Source organism: Thalassophryne amazonica, chromosome 9 (genome assembly GCF_902500255.1).
Source record: "Thalassophryne amazonica chromosome 9, fThaAma1.1, whole genome shotgun sequence".
Classification (NCBI taxonomy): Eukaryota; Metazoa; Chordata; class Actinopteri; order Batrachoidiformes; family Batrachoididae; genus Thalassophryne; species Thalassophryne amazonica.
This window is the reverse complement of record NC_047111.1, coordinates 30,418,657-30,441,667: the sequence shown is the minus strand read 5'-3', so window position 1 is coordinate 30,441,667 and position 23,011 is coordinate 30,418,657. Positions and strand designations below refer to the sequence as shown.

At 40.2% G+C, this 23,011-nt stretch overlaps 1 protein-coding gene across 1 annotated transcript in view; it reads right to left on the bottom strand.

The window, feature by feature from the left end:
• Window positions 1–11,742, bottom strand: part of wwc1 (WW and C2 domain containing 1) — a 157,867-nt gene extending 146,125 nt beyond the window's left edge. Inside the window, exon 1 of the mRNA XM_034177856.1 lies at window positions 11,624–11,742. Within this exon, the coding sequence (XP_034033747.1) occupies window positions 11,624–11,742 (119 nt within the window). The remainder of the gene's footprint in view (window positions 1–11,623) is intronic.
• Between the last annotated feature and the right edge of the window lie 11,269 nt (window positions 11,743–23,011).

The window sequence follows — 23,011 nt, the reverse complement described above, 5'->3', positions numbered from 1 at the left end:
CAGACAATCTTGTCTCTGAGGTCTACAGACAATTCCTTTGACTTCATGCTTGGTTTGTGCTCTGACATGCACTGTCAACTGTGGGACCTTATATGTAGACAGGTGTGTGTCTTTCCAAATCATGTCCAATCAACTGAATTTACCCCATGTGGAGTCCAATTAAGCTGTAGAAACATCTCAAGGATGATCAGTGGAAACAGGATGCGCCTAAGCTCAATTTTGAGCTAAGGCAAAGGCTGTGAATAATTATGTACACGTGACTTCTTAGTTTTTCATTTTTAATAAATTAAAGACAAAAAACTTTTCACATCATCATTATGGGATACTGTGTGTAGAATTCTGAGGGAAAAATAAATTTACTCCATTTTGGAATAAGGCTACTACACAATAAAATGTGAAAAAAAAAAAGTGAAGCGCTGCGAATATTTTCCGAATGCACTCTGGAAAGTTGAATATTGTTTTCGTTGTTTGGTCAAATTAATACCACTGCGATGGCTTTTGATGCATAACCACAGGTTTCACATACCAAGGCAAACAGGCAGGAAAGGTCCCGCTGTTCTAATGTGACAAAGCGTGCATGAGAGTGCAAATACACAGAGAGGCGGGCTGCATAGCTGAACAGTGAGTCAGACAGGCATTCATTCAGAGTGCTGTATAAATTCCTCAAGTCCAGTTATTACATTTTAAAAACACATTTCACAGCAAAGTCCAACAGCTACATGACAGACATGCACACAAACCTCTCCTCGAAGCAACAAAGCAGTCCACTAAGAGAATTTATTGTTTACCAAAGACTACAGAGATCAGCCAGTCTGCTTTGATTGCTGCATATCACCACCTTCCAACACTATCTGAAAGATAACATTCCTTTTACCCGACAAACACATTTAATGCGTCACAGTAGGGCAGAGAGACAATACCGCCACCCAAGAAACAGATGAAGTCCACATTTCTCTGAAATCATTGACATTTTCCACTTTTCCTGCTTTGTTGCAACATTTGGCAACACTTCATTCATGGACAACCACCTGTATTTCACTCTCCTTTTACAGCACATGATTTCTTGGATTACTTTGAGAAAAACATAGATGACATTAGGTTAAACATATCCCAGCATGCCTTAACCCAGCCACTACAACATGCTATTGAGGTGGGTGCTATCACTGAGGCATTATTTGCATTTACATAATTTGATAGTGTCTCACGAGGCATGCTGACGAAACTCGTAACGTCTACAAAAAGCACAACTTGCTTATTTGATCCTATACCAACAAAACTGTTGGACCTGTGGCCCACTCTTAGGCCGACTGTGCTGGAAATTATTCATCTCTCATTATTAATCTCTATAGATCTGTTCCTAAATGTTTCAAATCGGCAGTGATTAAACCATTACTTAAGAAATCGAATCTTGACCCTAGTGTATTGAAAAACTATAGGCCAATATCAAATCTGTCATTTTGTTCTAAAATTCTGGACAAGGTGGTTTTACGGCAGCTCGTGGACTACCTTACTGAGAATAATCTTTTTGACCCACTGCAGTCTGCTTTTAGAAAATATCATTTCACAGAGACAGCTCTCACTAAAGTGGTGAATGATCATCTGCTTGCAATGGATTCAGACACCACTACGGTTCGAGTGCTGTTAGATCTGAGTGCTGTGTTTTATACTGTGGATCATCATGTTCTACTCGATAGGCTGGAGAATCATTTTAGGATTACTGGTAAAGATCTTGCATGGCTGACATCAGACCTGACCAGTCGTTCTCACCGTTTAGTACAATAATACTACCATTAACCATGAAATGAAATTTGGGGTTCCACAGGGGTCCGTCTTAGGCCCCCTGCTTTTCTATATATAGCACCCCTTGAGTACATATTGTGGTGTTTTTGTATTACCTTTCACTGCCATGCTGATGATACTCAGTTATACATGCCGATAACTGCTGGTAATCTCATCCACATAAAATCCTTAGAAGATTGTCTTGCATCAGTGAAAAGCTGGATGTCTAGCATTTTCCTACTTTTAAACTCTGATAAGACTGAAATGATGTTTCTTCATCCATTGAGACATCGGCATCAATCTGACCAGCTATCACTTAGCCTAGGCTCGTGTGTCATACATCACACTGACACAAGTGAAGAACCTTGGGGTAATTTGTGATCCTACATTGTCCTTTGACCTCTACATTAGAGATATTACAAGGACTGCTTTCTTCCACCTACGAAATACGAGGTCTGTGAGAAAAGTATTGTACCTTTTTATTTTTTTCAAAAATTATATGGATTTGATTCATATGTTTTTACAGCCAAGTTTTATTGTCAACCAAGCTTGAACCTTCGTGCGCATGCGTCGGTTGCCTATCTCGGCTTTCAATACTTACCAGCCCAGTGAGTATAAGAGAAATTGTGGAGAGCTGGGCATGTCCCAACTTGTCCCCTGGCACTCCGAAATGGAGGTGTTCCTTTGTCTCGCTCAATCAGCGAATCAGTCGTGACGCGAAGCCTCCGCGCAGCTTTCCATGACAAAATCTCTTGTTAAAAGTGAAATCTGCCGGAAAATGGCTGATGTCCAGCTCTTGTGATAACCAGAGAAATTGCTCACGAAGGTCCCAGCTCCACACAGCCATCCGTTTAGAAATGATGTGGCGTTTTCTGCCTCTCGATGGTGGCTCGGGGTGCGCCATTGTGGGGTGTCCTTAAAGCTGTATTAACAGTCCTTATTCTCTGAAGCCCGTAAAATTTTCACCGAATGCCAGATAAATTTTTCGAATGGTTTCCAGCTGCTTGTCTCTAACAGTTTCCGGAAAAAGTCTGATGGAAAAAAAGCCGAAATCATTCCGCCATTTCCTGACAATGAAAATCCGACGAGGGGGCTGGACCACTCCTCCCGCAAGGCGTGCTCACAGGCGAATGACGCAACCGACAGGCGTGGAAAAACTCACGCATGTGCACGAAGGTTCAAGCTTGGCTGACGTAAAAACATATGAATCAAATCCATATAGTTTTTGAAAAAAATAAAAAGGTACGATACTTTTCTCATAGACCTTGTATAGCAAAGATTCGTCCCATCCTGTCTATTGCTGATGCTGAGACCCTGATTCATCCATTTGTTGCTTTGAGATTGGACTACTGCAATGTTCTATTTTCTGGTTTACCGCAGTCCAATTGGTTCAAAATCCTGCTGCCAGACTTTTAACAGGAAGCAGAAACTTTGACATTACACCATTTTGACATTTCTTCACTGGCTTCCTGTCCCTGTGAGATCAGATTTTAAGGTTCTGTTACTAACCTATAAAATTACACACGGACTGGCACCTCCCTACTTAGCTGACTTGCTTAGACCCTACGTACTGGCCCGGGCTCTGCATTCTCAGGATGCTGGACTACTTTGTGTCTCTAGGGTGAATAAAGATCTGTGGATCACACAGCTTTCTCTTATTGTGCCCGTTTTGTGGAACAATCTCCCTGCATCAATAAAACAGTCAGATTCTGTAGAGACTTTCAAGTCCAGACTTAAGACTCACTTATTTTCCCTTTCATATGGCTAGCATACTGGCATAGTATGTTACTATGCTTTTTACCCATTTAAATTAATTTATTAGCAAAGAGAGCAAGCTGCGGCCTCAACTTTACCTAAAGTCTGGGTCGTTTAGTGAAGCTTAGGGCTAGTGGCCTGCGATCACCTTAGTATTTCTTCTGTTTTTCTTGTTGCTTAATGCTGATAAATTATACTGTATTCAGGGCTGTACGCTTAGCTTTTTCACTAGGAGCACAGGTGCTCCTAAATTTTTTCATTTAGGAGCACAGATAAAATTTAGGAGCACTGTGAAATTTCTTGATACAATTTTATTATTATTAACGCAAAGACACATACTGTACAGAGAGTACCTTTTCCACACACACATGCACATTTTATATGATTCTATTGTTGTATTTATTTCATTGTTTTTTTACTTCCTTTTCTATCGTTATTTACCTCATTGCTTTTATCCATTTCATTACTTTTTGCTGTGTATTTCTTGTATCCGCGAAGTGGCCAGCGTTATTTTTTACAATTATTAAAGACGTTTTAAAGCTGTAAAACCCCTCACTACACACTTTATACACTTTTCTCAATCAGGCATGAACATTTTCTCACTTTTCTCTCGTGTGTAAACACTCTCAAAGTTCAAACCTGAGTAGAAAAATAAGACCAACCTGTTTTCAGGCCCAAACATTTGTTTGAGAAATAAAAATAGAACATTTTCCTATAAATAATTATGATGGCTTTTAGAACTAACGAATTTAATTTTAACGATCAACGTACGAGGTTGGACACATAAGAAATTATTAATAGTGACTGACCAGTATTTCACAGTTCCTCTGATTGCGCCTCTTCGTCCTGGCGCCGCTGCGCTGTCACGTCTTTTTCCACTGACTCACACCTCGCTGCAGGTGTCTTTTTCCGAGTGTAGAACACAGTTACGGGTAGTTGTTGGCGCTCTTTTTTCTTCTGGGTGAGAAGATTCTTAAACAGACACGCAGAACACAATGCGCATGCTCTCCCTTCGCGGTGTCGCAACCGGCTGCTTGATGAGGCCGCGGAACACAATGCACTGTAAAAAAAGCATGCAAAATTGGACTAAAAAAATCCGCGAAACAGCGAGGCCGTGAAAGGTGAACCGCGTTATAGCGAGGGACCACTGTATTTATTTTAAGAGCAAAATGCGAATGAAAGGGTTGAAATACATTCTCGCACACGTGCGCCTGTTTTATTTTTTTTCCTCGCACAATCAAATTTTAGGCGCAATATGCGAGCAAAACACTCGCACTGTACAGCCCTGGTATTTGTTGTTTTTCTGATGCCTGATTCTGTTTTTTCCTCTCCGTTTGAGGTGCGGCTCCATTCAGAGATGGGGGTGGTGTGTTCTTCTGCCAGCCTCTGCAGATAGATGCAAATTTCCCAAAATTTCCCATACATTCGTGTTGTAAATTGTGTTGGTATCATGGCCTAAGCAGAGGGTCACCCCTTTGAGTCTGGTCTGCTTGAGATTTCTTCCTCAAATCATCAGAGGGCGTTTTTCCTTACCACTGTCATATGTGTGCTTGCTCTGGAGGGCTGGTAAGGTTAGACCTTACTTGTGTGAAGCGCCTTCAGGCAACTTTGTTGTGATATGGCACTATATAAAGTCATTGATTTATTTTCTTCATTTGTTGTCATATAAAACTGCAAAATACTCAGAGAACATTCAACAGCCAGAGATCAACAACTTAAAAGCAACTGAGGCTCACTTCAGCAAGTTCTATTAATAAATAAATAAATAAATAAATAAAAAGACAAGCGGAAAAAAGTTCTCAGTGTGAGACAAGGGTTTGATAACTACTTGAGAAACACCAAACTGGAGACGGGAGCAAAATTACACAAAACATGTAATTTATTTTCAGGTGGAAAAGTGCTGAAAAGAAAGAAAAAAAAAAAAAAAAAACACTTGTTCCAGCAGTTTGAGTGAGGTAAAAAAAAGAAAAAAAAAAAAATATATATATATATATATATATATATATTTTTTTTTTTTTTTTTTTTTTCTTTCAGGTGGAAAAGTGCTGAAAAAAAACACTTGTTCCAGCAGTTTGAGTGAGGTAAAAAAAAAAAAAAAAAAAAAAAAAAAGGTTGTGCATGGCAACAATAAACAACTAATAATGTACAGAGATAAAAAGAACTCACCTACAGCAAGAACACAGTATCTGTCCAAACCACTATCACAGCTGATTTTTTGTTTTGGTTTTGGCTTTACTGCGACAGGTTTTTAAGTGACAAATCAGCAAAAATAAACCTGAACGCCTAAAAAAAAAAAAAAAAGGCCCACAGTGGCATCACAGCATTTTTCTGATATGTTTAGGAATTTTAAACATAAAAGTACTTGGAGCCGCTGCACATAAAAAAATAAATAAATAAAAATTGCTGGGTACGGTGATTTTTCTTATTTTTTTGTTTGTTTGTTTGTTTTTGGAGGCAGCTGCATGTGTACGGTGACATACACACCGCTCTCAGAACAGATAAAAAGAAGACATTGGTGGCCAGAAAAAATTGCTACATGGACGAGGGGCCTTATGTAATAATAATTTTAAGATCTGATTTAAAAAAACAAACAAAACAACATTCTCCCTTCTGAATCAGACTACCTATTTAAGAAGAAAACATGAGAGAACGTTGGCCGTTTCTCTGACAGTTGTGAGGTGGAGGAGTTTAAAATGCACTGGTAAAATACATCGTCTAAAAATGGTCATTTCAAAAAGAGTCTGAATTTCATTTTTCTTTCTAGAAACAATAAAGAAGGTATTTTCACACTGCTATGATACTATAAGTATAAACTCAGGGAAAAAAAATGGAGGCAACATCCATAATTCTGAACCCAGAACAGGTGGGCAATATGAGTACTGTATTTTCCAGCGTATAGATCACACCGGGGGCAACACAGTGACTTAGTGGTAAACACTGTTATTTCACAGCAAGAAGGTCCTGGGATCACTTCCCACCAGGTCCTTTCTGTGTGGAGTTGGTATGTTCTCTCTGTGTTCACACAGGTTTCCTCTGGCTTCCTCCCACTTTCAAAGACATGCAGGTTCAGTGAATTGATGACTCCAAATTGGCTATAGGTGTGAACGAGAGTGTTACTGGATATGTCTCCATGTGGCCCTGCGATGAACCCGCATCCTGTACAGCATGTACTCCGCCTCTCACTCTATGACTGCAATGGGGTCATTCTGTGTGAAGAGATTATAGCTCCACACTGGCCTGGGAATGCCTCAGGATCCCCCAGTCAGAGGTGGTCAAAGTGGCATGGGAAAGAGAAGTCTGGGGTCCCCTACTGGAGCTGTTACCCTGGAGCTGCTGCCCCCCGCGACCTGAACCCGGAAAAGCAGTTGAAGATGAGATGAGAAGAACCCACATATGTCTGATGAACACATGCAAAATATGTATGCTTAATTCCAAGTAGTTTTTAGATATTTTTTTTAATAAGGGTACCCACAATCCTATTTTACACTCGTGAATGCATTTTGAGCTTTCTTTCATTTTTAAAAGGCATTATCTCAGCTAAAAATGCAGATATAAAGCTGAAACTGTGAGTTCAAATAGAGGATAAAAAAAAAAAACACTCAATTCAAAATTGTCCACGTCTGCATGGCAATGCATCTAAGGATGGACCCTCACCACCCCACCCAACTGACCCATACTGCTGTCTTTACAGACTCTGGAAGCCGCTACAAATAAATTGGACACTTGCATGAGTAAATACTGTCGCAGTAACTAAGCCAGCCGCTGTCCACAGTCTGCAGGGCCTCCTGCTATACTCTGACCCTGTGCACCTTGGCAAGTATTGAAGGGGATTTCAAATCAATCAAATCACTGGCTGACCAGCCTCCACAGCTCAACCCTCCACAGTGTGTGAGCAATCCACCTTTGTGAGGGAAGGAATAACTGTGTGATTTTTCAAACCTAAAATTCAGTTACCATCTCCAAGGATGACTGCTGGATAAATGACCTATAGGATTCAAATGACACATCTTCTCAACAAGCGAAAATAGAATTCCAGCTGTCTTAAAAGCAAAAACGTTGTTAGCCGTAAAATGTCCCACAAACATGGTAGGGATGCATGCACGGAGGGCAGGGCTCGAAATAGTACGTGCATGTGCTAGTTTGTGCACATATTATTCAAGTGGTGCATGTAATTTTATACTGCACTTGCACTAGTGCAAGTAAGTTTATCCAAGTTTTATCAACTATAAGCACCAGTAAAATGAACCAATAAAGGAATAAATAAGGAAAAACAAAATTTCCAGTGTGTTGTCTTAGTCTTCCCTGCGTTTTATGACTCGGACACATGGAGCGAATTGCTGTGCTCCATTTGTTGTGTTCGCGCACGCACATGTAAACAAAAAAGAAAAAAAACTGGCTGGCTGCGGTTCCTCTCTCTCTCCCCCTCAAACTCTGTCATCATTGTGTTATAAATCAATCAATCAATTTTTTTTATATAGCGCCAAATCACAACAAACAGTTGCCCCAAGGCGCTTTATATTGTAAGGCAAGGCCATACAATAATTATGTAAAACCCCAACGGTCAAAACGACCCCCTGTGAGCAAGCACTTGGCTACAGTGGGAAGGAAAAACTCCCTTTTAACAGGAAGAAACCTCCAGCAGAACCAGGCTCAGGGAGGGGCAGTCTTCTGCTGGGACTGGTTGGGGCTGAGGGAGAGAACCAGGAAAAAGACATGCTGTGGAGGGGAGCAGAGATCAATCACTAATGATTAAATGCAGAGTGGTGCATACAGAGCAAAAAGAGAAAGAAACAGTGCATCATGGGAACCCCCCAGCAGTCTACGTCTATAGCAGCATAACTAAGGGATGGTTCAGGGTCACCTGATCCAGCCCTAACTATAAGCTTTAGCAAAAAGGAAAGTTTTAAGCCTAATCTTAAAAGTAGAGAGGGTGTCTGTCTCCCTGATCCGAATTGGGAGCTGGTTCCACAGGAGAGGAGCCTGAAAGCTGAAGGCTCTGCCTCCCATTCTACTCTTACAAACCCTAGGAACTACAAGTAAGCCTGCAGTCTGAGAGCGAAGCGCTCTATTGGGGTGATATGGTACTACGAGGTCCCTAAGATAAGATGGGACCTGATTATTCAAAACCTTATAAGTAAGAAGAATAATTTTAAATTCTATTCTAGAATTAACAGGAAGCCAATGAAGAGAGGCCAATATGGGTGAGATATGCTCTCTCCTTCTAGTCCCCGTCAGTACTCTAGCTGCAGCATTTTGAATTAACTGAAGGCTTTTTAGGGAACTTTTAGGACAACCTGATAATAATGAATTACAATAGTCCAGCCTAGAGGAAATAAATGCATGAATTAGTTTTTCAGCATCACTCTGAGACAAGACCTTTCTGATTTTAGAGATATTGCGTAAATGCAAAAAAGCAGTCCTACATATTTGTTTAATATGCGCTTTGAATGACATATCCTGATCAAAAATTACTCCAAGATTTCTCACAGTATTACTAGAGGTCAGGGTAATGCCATTCAGAGTAAGGATCTGGTTAGACACCATGTTTCTAAGATTTGTGGGGCCAAGTACAATAACTTCAGTTTTATCTGAGTTTAAAAGCAGGAAATTAGAGGTCATCCATGTCTTTATGTCTGTAAGACAATCCTGCAGTTTAGCTAATTGGTGTGTCCCCTCTGGCTTCATGGATAGATAAAGCTGGGTATCATCTGCGTAACAATGAAAATTTAAGCAATACCGTCTAAACCAGTCACCATTTGTTTTATTATACATCTGTGTAGCTAATAAAATTATCTTCATGGACGATTAGTTCGCTTGCACGCGCACGTGAAAAAAAAAAAAAGAGTGGCTGTCGCTGCTCAATCTTCAAATTACAGACATAAGTCATTCAAGGGATTTGGCGCCAAAGTCTGATGGGTTGCATGTAAGTAAAAATGAAAAATAAGTCTCCTCACAAATCTGTCTGCACTTTCACTGCATTTTTGCACAATTAGGACTCTGTTATATAACTCTGCAAGCTTGGCCCTCTAAGCTTAGTATGCTTACTAAATAAAATAAATAACCCCTCCAGACTAAATTCCTGGTGACATGACGTACCTTTGAAGAAATACAACAACAGAGAAGTCAATTTTTAATGTACGTTTATATTTCAAACACCATTGAGAATGGATATTTAAAAAAAAAAAAAAAATAAAAAAAAAAAATCAGTCTTTACTCCTAATCACACATCTGACAGATGTACTGTGTAAGTCATCTGTCAGACCACCTATGGAGCTTGTTCAGGTATCTTTTGATAAATGAGAGAAATGAAACACACACCTGCATCTTTAAATACATTGCAACCCATTCTTGGGTTTTCCTAATGCTTGAAATTAGCATTTATAAATTCATACCAGGGTTCTCCTTGGCATTGTAGAAACTAATGCAATAGTAAGTTGGGCATGATCAAGCGCACAATAGGCTATGGGGCACCTTTAAATGTCTCCTTGGTTTTATCATTTTCCCCTTATCAGGAGTGAGTAGGAGTACACAAGTCCACTCTGGAGTGGTACAACCAAGCATAATAACCAGGTTTTGGTGAGGGTCCAGAGGAGGGCTATCAAATGTGCATAAGGCTATCCAAACACGGACTATGTCTCTTTTCAGGAGAGAGATTTCAGATGTCAGAGTTTGTTTGTTGGTTGTTTTGTTTGTTTTGTTTTTTTTGGAGGGGGGGGGGGGGGGGAGTGTATAATTGGTCACTATGATCTGAATTAGCAAGTCTGTGTTAACCATCCCATTACAAGGCAATCTTGAGATCCCCATCAATTTTTCCATAATGAATCACATACATCATCCTACTATCAAAGAAGGGTTCCATTATGGAATCAGCCCCCAGATGGCATCAGATCTACACAGACTTTTAACTCTTATGTTCCAGATTACAAAATTTTCTACAACTGTACTTACATCAGGGTCGCCTGCTGTTGATGCATTAACTGTCTGGAAATTTAAGTTTTAAATCATATACGTATATCTCCCCTCACCTGTTACTGCCTCTAAGTATTTTTAATATAATGGATTTTTCAAATCTTGCTATTTCTGCTAAAGTTTAACTGTAGTGGTGGTGGTGGGGGCCATTCAGTGTCAGTTCATCAGATGGGTTCACCACCCCATCTCAGAATATTCCAAAGAAAATATATATGTCAATCTATCTAGTTAAAACAATAACTACATGCTGAAAATTTTTAGTTCAGTTGGACAATTTTCCAATTTTCGGTGGAGGTTAAAATTTGAACCTCCACCAAAACCTGGCAAATTATCCAATTATGCTAAAATTTTCAGAATACATTTTGTACTTGGGTGGACCCTAAATTTCATATTTTAGAAGGCAAACATTAAATGGACAATACACGCTATTTTGCACATTGGGAATACACAATCCTCAGTGTGCACCGTTGTTAAATCAGCATGCACTTTTTTGTGTGTGAATGCTTTGTACATTTTGTGGAACATTCTGAGCAACAGAGGGGGAATGTTCCCTGAAAATTTGATGATTTGAGAAGGAATGACCCTGGGTTTGTGATTATGGTGTTGTTTTGTTGTTATCCTTCTAGCATTTTATTTAATTCTACTGTATTCTTGTTCAGTCTGTAACTAAAGCTTAGCTAATAAGTACGTAATGTCAGTATTTTTGGAAAGTAAACTGGAAGAGTCACAGAAGTCAACTGAGAGCTTCTGTGGATGGCTGAGCGCAGTGTTAAATGCAGTGTATGAGGCTACTGGTGATGAGGGCTGGACCAAAAAAGTATATTCATGCCAACATTGTTATGAAACCACACATAGGCACTTGTGACAAAAATATTTTTGACTGAACTAAACAAACTGAACGGTCACTCACTGTACAAGAAGCAACCGGTGTGGAAAGCAACTTTGCAGGTCTGGAATTTTGTTTGAGACGGAATGACAGGACAAGGAGCGCAACTCAAAACCCCACGATGCAGCAGTTTATAATTTTCTAAAAGGAGAGCTTTCACTAAGATGGTTACAGATTGTTTGATGGCTTCTGAAAGAAGTCAAAAGGTCATCCATCGCTCTCATTCTGTCCTACCTGTCTCTGGGGTCAATCCAGGTGGTGCATTGGTTAATGTGGTCAATGTAATAGACTTTGCCATCAAAGTCTCTGGCTTCCTCGAAACCCTCGGGTAGTGGCAACTCCTTCCTTGGCATGTCAGGCGAGTCTCCATGTAATTAAATCCTTTCTACTCAAAATCATAACGAAGGGAAACCATCACTTTTCTCTGTCATCTCCATCAGCAGCAAAACAAGCTCTTATCCTCAGAATTTCCAATCTGATGGGGTCTGGATTAGGCCATAATGATAATCCATAATAATCCACAGAATCCAGTCGGCCGTGAGTTCTCTCCGCAGGCAGTAGTACATCAATTCAAATCATCTGTAAATGGGAGAGGAAAAAAGGCTGCAAAAATCGTCATGTGAATTTTTCCAGTCCGATGAGAAACTATGGGATGAATATTTGTGAGAACTCAGAGTGAATTAGAATTATCCATGTTGGTCCATTACTCACGAACGGAGCTGTTTTACTGCTTCAAGACAAACAAGTCCAAGTATCCACACAAAATATGAGTGTAACAGAGGTTCATAGCGAAGACAGTCCGGTGTTTGTTTGTTTGTTTGATTAAATCTCAAAATACTCAAACTGTGCTCAGGCTGCCGTGTTTAGCAGCAGCCGAAGCTAGCCGCCAGCAGCACGACAACAAAGTCTGTTCCACAGCCGGTTCATAGCCGCCACAGCCCGCTACACAAACCTGTCATACTCCGAGTAAATAAACTCGTTGAAAAAGGAGCCAGCAGCAGCAAAGTCTCTCCTCGATCCCGATAACTTCAGCCGGTCCGCCGCTGTCAAGGTGCACTCTTACCGTAGTTATAAATTCTTCTTCCTCCGTCTGGTTTAATGGCGGTTTGTAAACAACTTTTAGGTGCATTAGCGCCACCTTCTGGGATGGAGAATTACCTGTGACACGAAGGACTAAACGTTTGAGTGTGTAAAAACCTGAGCAAGCAATGTAGCATTCACACACAAAAAAGTGCATGCTGATTTAACAACGGTGCACACTGAGGATTGTGTATTCCCAATGTGCAAAATAGCGTGTATTGTCCATTTAATGTTTGCCTTCTAAAATATGAAATTTAGGGTCCACCCAAGTTTGGAAAATTGTAGGTATTTTCAACACCTAGATCACCTTCATCATGCTGCGTGTGCAAACCTCATCTATTTGAAATAGGTGAGGTTTGCACACGCAGCATGATCTATCAAGGCGAAAAGAAACGTCAGGGGCAGAGACTGCGTATGTCATTTTACTGTCACTTTCCTTTTTTTAACCTTGTGTGTAGTTTGTTAGTTTTCCCCCAGATGGCGCACTGCAGAGCCGAGGAACACCTGCTGCTCATCACTGCCACACACCTGACGTGCATGAGCGGCTCATCAGCAGCTGGTTACTTAAACCCAGGATTTCATCTTATTGGCTGCGGATTCTTGGTTTTCCATGCAATGAAACCAGCTTCTTGCATCGCATCCTGCATGAGATTCCATGACCTTGTCTTTTGTGCCGCTTCTATGCGCTCAGATGTCAGAGCTCTCCACAGCTCATTTCAAGGTAACCTGGCCAACTCTAATTCCCATATTAGAGCTTGTTGATTTCTCCGGTCCTGTGCCTTCAGACACTCTCCTGCGTGACTTCCATGTCGCTTGTGCTCCTGGCTCCACGACTATCTGCACCACGTCACTGTGGAACTCTCCAGCTATCAGCTACAGAGCGTGTAGCTCTGCCACGCTTCAGTTGAGCTCCTTCATGTTCTATGAGATCCCGCTCTCACACTGTTCTTGTCAGTGACTGTGCTTGACTAAAAACGGTTTCCAAGAACTGGCTCCAAGAACTTTTCCAAGAACTGTTTGCCTAGAACTGTATGAACTCTGATATTGAACCACTAAAGAACTTTCCAAGTTGTTTCTAAAGTCAAGTCCTGCTTAATTGGAACTGCGCAGCACCAGACCTCTGAAGATATTCGTGAACAGCAAACCTTAGTTCCTAGACTGAACATTACTTCCAGAAGTGTGAACATTCCTGTTTTAAGCCTACAGTGAACTGCTTGTTGTTAAAGGCTTCAGTGTTAAGAGAGCAAGCCCTCACCTCTGTTCTCCTAGTTCCAGCCCTCGGCTCTGTGCACCTACCTGGCTCTGGTTCCAATATACCCCAGGATTCCAGCTTGTTCTCAGACTCTCAAGTCTGTCTATGTGTCCACTGCAGCTCCCAGATGTTCCACCGCTATAAGTGGGCCCTGTCTTGGCTCAGCAGGCTGTCTAACCAGTGCAGCATTGTTCTTTGATTTATTGTAAATAAACCTCTTTGTTCACAACCAGTTCCATTCCTTGCTTCCAGCGTTTAAGTCCATCACCTGTTGCAGTCCGGCCTCATCCAGATCCCTAACCAAAACAGGATGGGGGCAATTTACTATTCTAAATATAAGGAATAAATCATCACTTTTTCAGGCAATTTTTTTTTTTTTTTTTCTTTTGTGGACAAGTCAAGGGATGAACACATGATCATTTCTAAGTCACTGAATACGTGCATCAAGAAAGTATTCACAACGCTTCATTTTTGACACATCTTATGTTACCGCAAAAGTAAGTCCCTTCGGCTCCTCCCTTGTTTGCACTGGGGGTCGTCACAGCAAATCCAAGGTGGATCTGCATGTTGAATCGGCACAGGTTTTACGTCGGAAGCCCTTCCTGACGCAACTCCACATTACATGAAGAAATGTGGCAGGGGTGGGATTTGAACCCAGAACCTTCTGCACTGAAACCAAACGCATTAACCGCTTACCCACCACCCCTAAAATTGTATTCACAACAACCCATAATGACAATGTGATAGTTTTTTTTTTTTTGCTAATTTATTAAAATAAAAGCAACAACAAAAACTAAGAAATCACACATAAGTTTTCAAAAAAAAAAAAAAAGTAAAGTGCTGTGAATACCTTCCGGATGTACTGTATGTCTTTGACTTCATTTACTCTTATATCGATCCTGAGGAGACTGGAGAGGGAATCCATCAAGACACTCAGACAACTCTGAAGGAGGACTGGTTCCTGCTATCACAGCACCATGTTGAGTGAAGTAGAGGAGGAATGTAAAACAAGAAAACAGATCAAGTCTAGTCTCGGGTCTCCCATGTGCCTTCTGACAAACAGCAGCTGAAATTTCACATGTTCTTTTGAAGAAAATCCTCATCTATACCACTTCATCATGAAGATAGACACTTTCTTTTGTTTTTACTACTACTACTACTACTTTTCTACTTGTTTTTACTTTTAAAGGTTTAATGATTCATGTGACATACCTTAGTAATTTTCAAGACATGATAAAAATAGGTGAGGTTTTTTTTTGTTTGTTTGTTTGTTTTTTACATGTTCATGCTAAATATTTGTACCTTTACGCAACTTAGGCCTTTGAGTGAAATACTTCATTCATCAGTAATTATTTTGTACAAACACTTACGGATCAGGATGAACGTTCATTCAAATCTTTAAGCCAACAGCGCCCTCTGGAGGAAGAGAACCCAGCATTTCAAATGTTCACAGTGTGCAAACATGCTGCATGATAATTTGGTTCATGTTGTTTGGTTGATTTGCGTTAATAGGAATGAGTCACATTAACTATTATTTATGTGTATGAGGAGTCATGTTAACTGAGTCATGGTTTAGTCAGTTTAGATGGTTTTGTTTCAAATCATGATTTTGGCCAACTTTTGCAACCACAAGACAAATAAATGAACAAATAATGGCCCATCTCTTGAAATTAAAAACAAATCTTTGAAGAAAGATGGTCATATAAGGCTCTTGTCAGGCAATTTCTTAATAATTAAATATATTAAAGTTACTGTTACAGATTCTCCTTATTTTAATGCATGTGAAAAAATGTTCTTCTACACATAAAACTTTGATAAAAATCACTGACAAACTGCAGAAGAATGCCCCAATTTGCATCTTCCTCAATTAAAAAAATACCATAGTCTATTAATTAGGCCCCGCCCATGGCTTGGATTGTGCACACCTTCATGCTTATTTGCATATTGGGATGTAACTGTCCTTTCCACATTTATGATTCAGCAAGTCTGTTTCCTCAGTGCCGGTTTGAAATACAGGTTGTAGATGCCTGTGGGCACTCAGTGTATGTTCACCCTGTGGATGAGTTTTTTCAGTTGTATACAGACTGTCTCTTCTAACACTCAAAAGCGCTGCAGGACTTTATTCCAGTCCACTTCTGTATTTGAAACAAATTGCAATGCAAACCTACTGATAGTTATGACTGAACAAAAGTAACATATCCAATGATACTCACATTAACATAAGAGGAGCCTCACTTTGTTCTTGCTTGTTTGTTTTAGTCATACTTTGTGTTTACTGATTACTTTTATTTCACATTTTACATTTTCTATGACTGTTTTTTGTGCATTTAAAAAGTGCACATTTAGTTTGGGCTTTTGTGTGCGCAAAACCTTCCACTGATCATCACTGAGATGTTTCTACAGCTTAACTGGAGTTCACCTGGGGTAAATTCAGTTGATTAGACATGCTTTGTAAAGGCACATACCTGTCTACATATAAGGTCCCACAGTTGACAGTGCATGTCAGAGCACAAACCAAGCATGAAATCAAAGGAATTGTCTGCAGAACTTTTTAATCTCAATGGGACCTCCTGGAAATAAAGGTTAATAATGATACCTCTGGGAAAGGGTACAGAAACATTTCTGCTGTTTTGAAGGTCCCAATGAGCACAGTGGCCTCCATCTTCTGTAAATGGAACAAGTTCGGATCCACCAGGACTCTTCCTAGACCTGGCCGCCCGTCTAAACTGAGCGATTAGGGGTGCAGGGCCTTAGTAAGGGAGGTGACCAAGAACCCAATGGTCACTCTGTCAGAGCTCCAGCATTCCTCTGTGGAGAAAGGAGAACCTTCTACAACCCCTGGCAAAAATTCTGGAATCACCGGCCTCGGAGGATGTTCATTCAGTTGTTTAATTTTGTAGAAAAAAAGCAGATCACAGACATGACACAAAACTAAAGTCATTTCAAATGGCAACTTTCTGGCTTTAAGAAACACTATAAGAAATCAGGAAAAAAAAAATTGTGGCAGTCAGTTTTTTAGACCAAGCAGAGGGAAAAAAAATATGGAATTACTCAATTCTGAGGAAAAAATTATGGAATCATGAAAAACAAAAGAACGCTCCAACACATCACTAGTATTTTGTTGCACCACCTCTGGCTTTTATAACAGTTTGCAGTCTCTGAGGCATGGACTTAATGAGTGACAAACAGTACTCTTCATCAATCTGGCTCCAACTTTCTCTGATTGCTGTTGCCAGATCAGCTTTGCAGGTTGGAGCCTTGTCATGGACCAAACAAAAGTTTCAGCATCATCACCTTGCCCAATGCAGATTCGAGATTCATCACTGAATATGACTTTCATCCAGTCATCCACAGTCTATGATTGCTTTTCCTTAGCCCATTGTAACCTTGTTTTATTCTGTTTAGGTGTTAATGATGGCTTTTGTTTAGCTTTTCTGTATGTAAATTCCATTTCCTTTAGGCGGTTTCTTACAGTTCAGTCACAGACGTTGACTCCAGTTTCCTCCCATTCGTTCCTCATTTGTTTTGTTGTGCATTTTCAATTTTTGAGACATATTGCTTTAAGTTTTCTGTCTTGATGTTTTGAAGTCTTCCTTGGTCTACCAGTATGTTTGCCTTTAACAACCTTCCCATGTTGTTTGTATTTGGTCCAGAGTTTAGACACAGCTGACTGTGAACAACCAACATCTTTTGCAACATTGCGTGATGATTTACCCTCTTTTAAGAGTTTGATAATCCTCTCCTTTGTTTCAATTGACATCTGTCATGTTGGAGCCATGATTCATGTCAGTCCACTTGGTGCAACAGCTCTCCAAGGTGTGATCACTCCTTTTTAGATGCAGACTAACGAGCAGATCTGATTTGATGCAGGTGTTAGTTTTGGGGATGAAAATTTACAGGGTGATTCCATAATTTATTCCTCAGAATTGAGTGATTCCATATTTTTTCCCTCTGCTTGGTCTAAAAAAGTAACCGTTACTGACTGCCACAATTTTTTTTCCTGATTTCTTATAGTGTTTCTTAAAGCCAGAAAGTTGCCATTTGAAATGACTTTAGTTTTGTGTCATGTCTGTGATCTGCTTTTTTCTACAAAATTAAACAACTGAATGAACATCCTCCAAGGCCGGTGATTCCATAATTATTGCCAGGGGTTGTAGAAGGACAACCATCTCTGCAGCAATCCACCAGTCAGGCCTGTATGGTTGTATGGTAGAGTGGCCAGATGGAAGCCACTCCTTAGTAAAAGGCACATGGCAGACTGCCTGTGGTTTACCAAATGGCACCTGAAGGACTCTCAGACCACAAGAAACAAAATTGTCTGGTTTGATGAGACAAAGACTGAACTCTGGTGTGAATGCCAGGCGTCATGTTTGGAGGAAACCAGGCACCATGCCTACAGTGAAGCATGGTGGTGGCAGCATCATGCTGTGGGGATGTTTTTTCAGCAGCAAGAACTGGGAGACTAGTCAGGGTTGAGGGAAAGATGAATGCAGCAATGTACAGAGACATCCTGGATGAAAACCTGCTCTAGAGTGCTCTTGACCCTAAGCACACAGTCAAAATATCAAAAGAGTGGCTTCAGGACAACTCTGTGAATGTCCTTAAGTGGCTCAGCCAGAGCCCAGACCTGAATCCATTGAACATCTCTGGGGAGATCTGTAATGGCTGTGCATCAATGCTCCCCATCCAACCTGATGGATCTTGAGAGGTGCTGCAAAAAGTAATGGACAAAACTGCCCAAAGATGGGTACACCAAGCTTGTGGCATCATATTTGAGAAGGCATGAGGTTGTAATTGCTGCCAAAGGTGCATCAGCTTGTGAATATTTTTTTCATGTTGTCATTATGGGGTGTTGCAAGTAGAATTCTGAGGGGAAAAAAAATTAATTTTATCCATTTTGGAAAAAGGCTGTAACTATCAGGCATGGTGGACAGGAATGGCTGGAAACAAATGCAGGACTCAACCACAAACCTCTGTAGTTTACTGAGGTACTTAGCTTGGGTCGTAAATGGTAAGACAGACCAAGAGAAGTAACAGTACAAAAATCATCAGGCAAAGGCATTGTCAAACAAACAGGCAGGTGATCAAAATACACAATGAAGCTGGCAAGACGAGAAAACACAGAAACAGAGATGCAGAGAAGGCACATGGCGCATATGTGGTGAGAGACAAGTGCAACCAGTGGAGCTTAAATACACCCAGGTGATGAACTACAGATTAGAAACAGGTGTGTGGAAAGCACCAGAACAAGGGTGTGGCCAGAGAGTGAAACGCCCACCACCAAGCACCAAGAGACAGACAAGAGAGATAGGGACAGAGAAAGCCCAAGCAGGAAAGAGACCAACAAGAGAACTGACATACACAGAAAACAATCAAGCAAGATAACTAAATAAAACAAACATAAGCAAAAACCCAAATCCTGACAGTAACATTACAAAATGTGAACAAAGTGAAGTGCTGTTGTAACGGAGGCCAGCGGGTGTCCCTGTGCATATGTAGTAAGTAAACCTCACTCCCAACAGCTCAAAAAGGATTCTCTGGACACAAGGCCAGAGCCCTGGGTTTTAGCCTTCTGGTTAGCGTGTCTGACTCCCATGCCGGAGATCGTGAGTTTGCGTCCCGAGAGGAGTGAATGGGCGGAGTCATAACAACACAATGCAGAGTGCAGCCGCTACACTGTGAATCCTTTCTGGATGCACTGTACACCATGTCACACATGCATCGGGGACACTTCTGGGGTCAGGTGTGTCCCTTATGCTGGGTGTCTGCAAGGTTTAATGTGCTGGCACAGACATCTGTTTGAAAATCAACAGAATGCAACTGTGAATCACACAAAATTAAAGATTAAAGTTCTTTTATATATATATATATATATATATATATATATATATATATATATATATATATATATATATATATATATATATATATATATATATATATATAGTGAGGAAAATAAGTATTTGAACACCCTGCAGTTGTGCAAGTTCTCCCAGTTAGAAATCATGGAGGGGTCTGAAATTTTCATCTTAGGTGCTTGTCCACTGTGAGAGACATAATCTAAAAAATAAAAAAAATCCGGAAATCGCAATGTTTTTTTTTTAATAATTAATTTGTATGTTACTGCTGCAAATAAGTATTTGAACACCTGAGAAAATCAATGGTAATATTTGGTACAGTAGCCTTTGTTTGCAATTACAGAGGTCAATCGTTTCCTGTAGTTTTTCACCAGGTTTTCACACACTGCAGCAGGGATTTTGGTCCACTCCTCCATACAGATCTTCTCTAGATCTTTCAGGTTTGGAATTTCTGCTCCCTCCAAAGATTTTCTATTGAGTTCAGGTCTGGAGACTGGCCAGGCCAATACAGGACCTTGAAATGCTTCTTATGGAGCCCCTCCTTAGTTGCCCTGGCTATGTGTTTGGGGTCATTGTCATGTCAGAAGACCCAGCCATGACCCATCTTCAATGCTCTTACTGAGGGAAGGAGGTTGTTTGCCAAAATCTCGCAATACATGACCCCATCCATCCTCCCTTCAATACGGTGCAGTCGTCCTGTCCCCTTTGCAGAAGAGCACCCCCAGAATATGATGTTTCCACCCCCTTGCTTCACAGTTGAGATGGTTTTCTTGGGGTTGTTCTCATCCTCTAAACATGGTAAGTGGTGTTGATTCCAAAAAGCTCTATTCTGGTCTCATCTGACCACATGACCTTCTCCCATTCCTCCTCTGGATCATCCAGATGGTCACTGGCAAACTTCAAACGGGCCTGGACATGTGCTGGCTTGAGCAGGGGGACCTTGCTGCCCTGCAGCCAGTGGTGGGCACAGATAACCAAAAAATTATCAAAAGCTGGAGTTTTTTAACCTAACCAGACCCCACCTATAGCAGTCAGCCTCTCGGTAGGTGAGGTCTGGTTAGGTTAAAAAACTCCAGCTTTTGTTGGCTTCTGGTTTATTCTTCTCTACAAAAGTCAAGACAGAAGTCAGACTACCAGAGCAAGAATTTTAGCTGAGGAAGCTTCTGTGATTGTCCTCACGTCAAGCAACCCAGTCCAGTCGAAGATTCAAGCTTCTCTACTTTGAACCATAAGTTAAACATGTATGCCTCTGGATGACTTGGTGACATTGCGATTATATTAGTATGGTGTTAAAGAAAATGCCATTTTTCTTTTTTTTTGGTCACCAGTTCTCCTTTGCTTACAGACGATAGAGTGGTTTCTGATTGCAGAGGATAGAACAACATGCCTATTAGGAAACTTTTAACAGGTAGGTCTCAACAGCTTTAACAGTTTTAAAAATGTTTTTCACTGTTCAGCTTAGTTTAATACGTTATCGGTCTAAACGTTATCGGACGGTAATTCATCTGAAGATAATTAGTCCGATGATGGTTTTTAAATTTATCTAAAAAGATAATCCAATAATGAAAACATTATCTTCAATAATTATCTGTTATCGGATTATCGTAAGTGTGCCCACCACTGCCTGCAGGATTTTAAAGCATGACAGCATCATGTGTTACTAATGTAATCTTTGTGACTGTGGTCCCAGCTCTCTTCAGGTCATTGACCAGGTCCTCCTGTGTAGTTCTGAGCTTTCTCAGAATCATCCTTACCCCACAAAGTCAGATCTTGCATGGAATCCCAGACCGAGGGAGACTGACAGTCATCTTGTGTTTCTTCCACTTTCTAATAAATAATCATAACAGTTGTTGTCTTCTACCAAGCTGCTTGCCTGTTGTCCTGTAGTCCATCCCAGCCTTGTGCAGGTCTACAGTTTTGTCCCTGGTGTCCTTAGACAGCTCTTTGGTCTTGGCTATGGTGGACAGGTTAGAGTGTAATTGATTGAGTGTGTGAACAGGTGTCTTTTATACAGATAACAAGTTCAAACAGGTGCAATTAATACAGGTAAAGAGTGCAGAATAAGAGGGCTTCTTAAAGAAGAACTAACAGGTCTGTGCGAGTCAGAATTCTTGCTGGTTGGTAGGGGATCAAATGCTTATTTGCAGCAGTAACATACAAATAAATTATTTTAAAAAAAATCATACATTGTGATTTCCGGAATTATTTATTTATTTTTTAGATTATGTCTCTCAGAGTGGACATGCACCTAAGATGAAAATTTCAGACTCCTCCATGATTGCTAAGTGGGAGAACTTGTACAACTGCAGGGTGTTCAAATACTTATTTTCCTCACTGTGTATATACACACACACACACACAGAGAGAGAGAGAGAGATTCGGATATGTCGAATGCAATTGTATAGTACAAAAGCAGTCAAATGATGCAACTTATCCTGACATGCTTGGTTTGTGCTCTGACATGCACTGTCAACTGTGTGACCTTATATGTAGATAGGTGTATGTCTTTCCAAATCATGTCCAATCAGCTGGACTTACCCCATGTAGACTCCATTTAAGCCATAGAAACATCTCAAGGATGATCAGTGCAAATTATTATTTTTAATAAATTTACAAAAAGCTAAAAAAAAAAAAAAACCTTTTTCACATTGTCATTATGGGGTATTGTGTGTTGAATTTTGATGAAAAAAAGAATTTCATCCATTTTTGGACATTAAAAAATGTTGAAAATGTGAAGCACTCCAATTAAAATGTTGAAACATCTCAAGGATGATCAGTGGAAACAGGATGCACCTGAGCTCAATTTTGAGCTTCATGGCAAAGATTGTGAATACTTACGTAGATGTGATTTCTTTTTTATTTTGTTTTTAATAAATTTTCAAAAAGCTAAAAAAAAAAAAAACAACAACTTTTGCACATTGTCATTATGGGGTATTGCGTGTAGAATTTTGATGAAAAAAAAATAATTTCTTCCATTTTTGGACATTAAAAAATGTTGAAAATGTAAAGCACCTCCAATTAAAATGCTGAAACATCTCAAGGATGATCAGTGGAAACAATATGTACGTGAGCTCAATTTTGAGCTTCAAATCAAATCAATTTTATTTATATAGCGCCAAATCACAACAAACAGTTGCCCAAAGGCACTTTATATTGTAAGGCAAAGCCATACAATAATTACGGAAAAACCCCAACGGTCAAAACGACCTCCTGTGAGCAAGCACTTGGCGACAGTGGGAAGGAAAAACTCCCTTTTAACAGGAAGAAACCTCCAGCAGAACCAGCTTCATGGCAAAGGTTGTGAATACTTATGTACATGTGAGTTCTTTTTTTAATTTTATTTTTAATAAATTTACAAAAAGCTAAAAAAAAACTTTTTCACATTGTCATTATGGGTTACTGTGTGTAGAATTTTGATGAAAAAAAATTTTC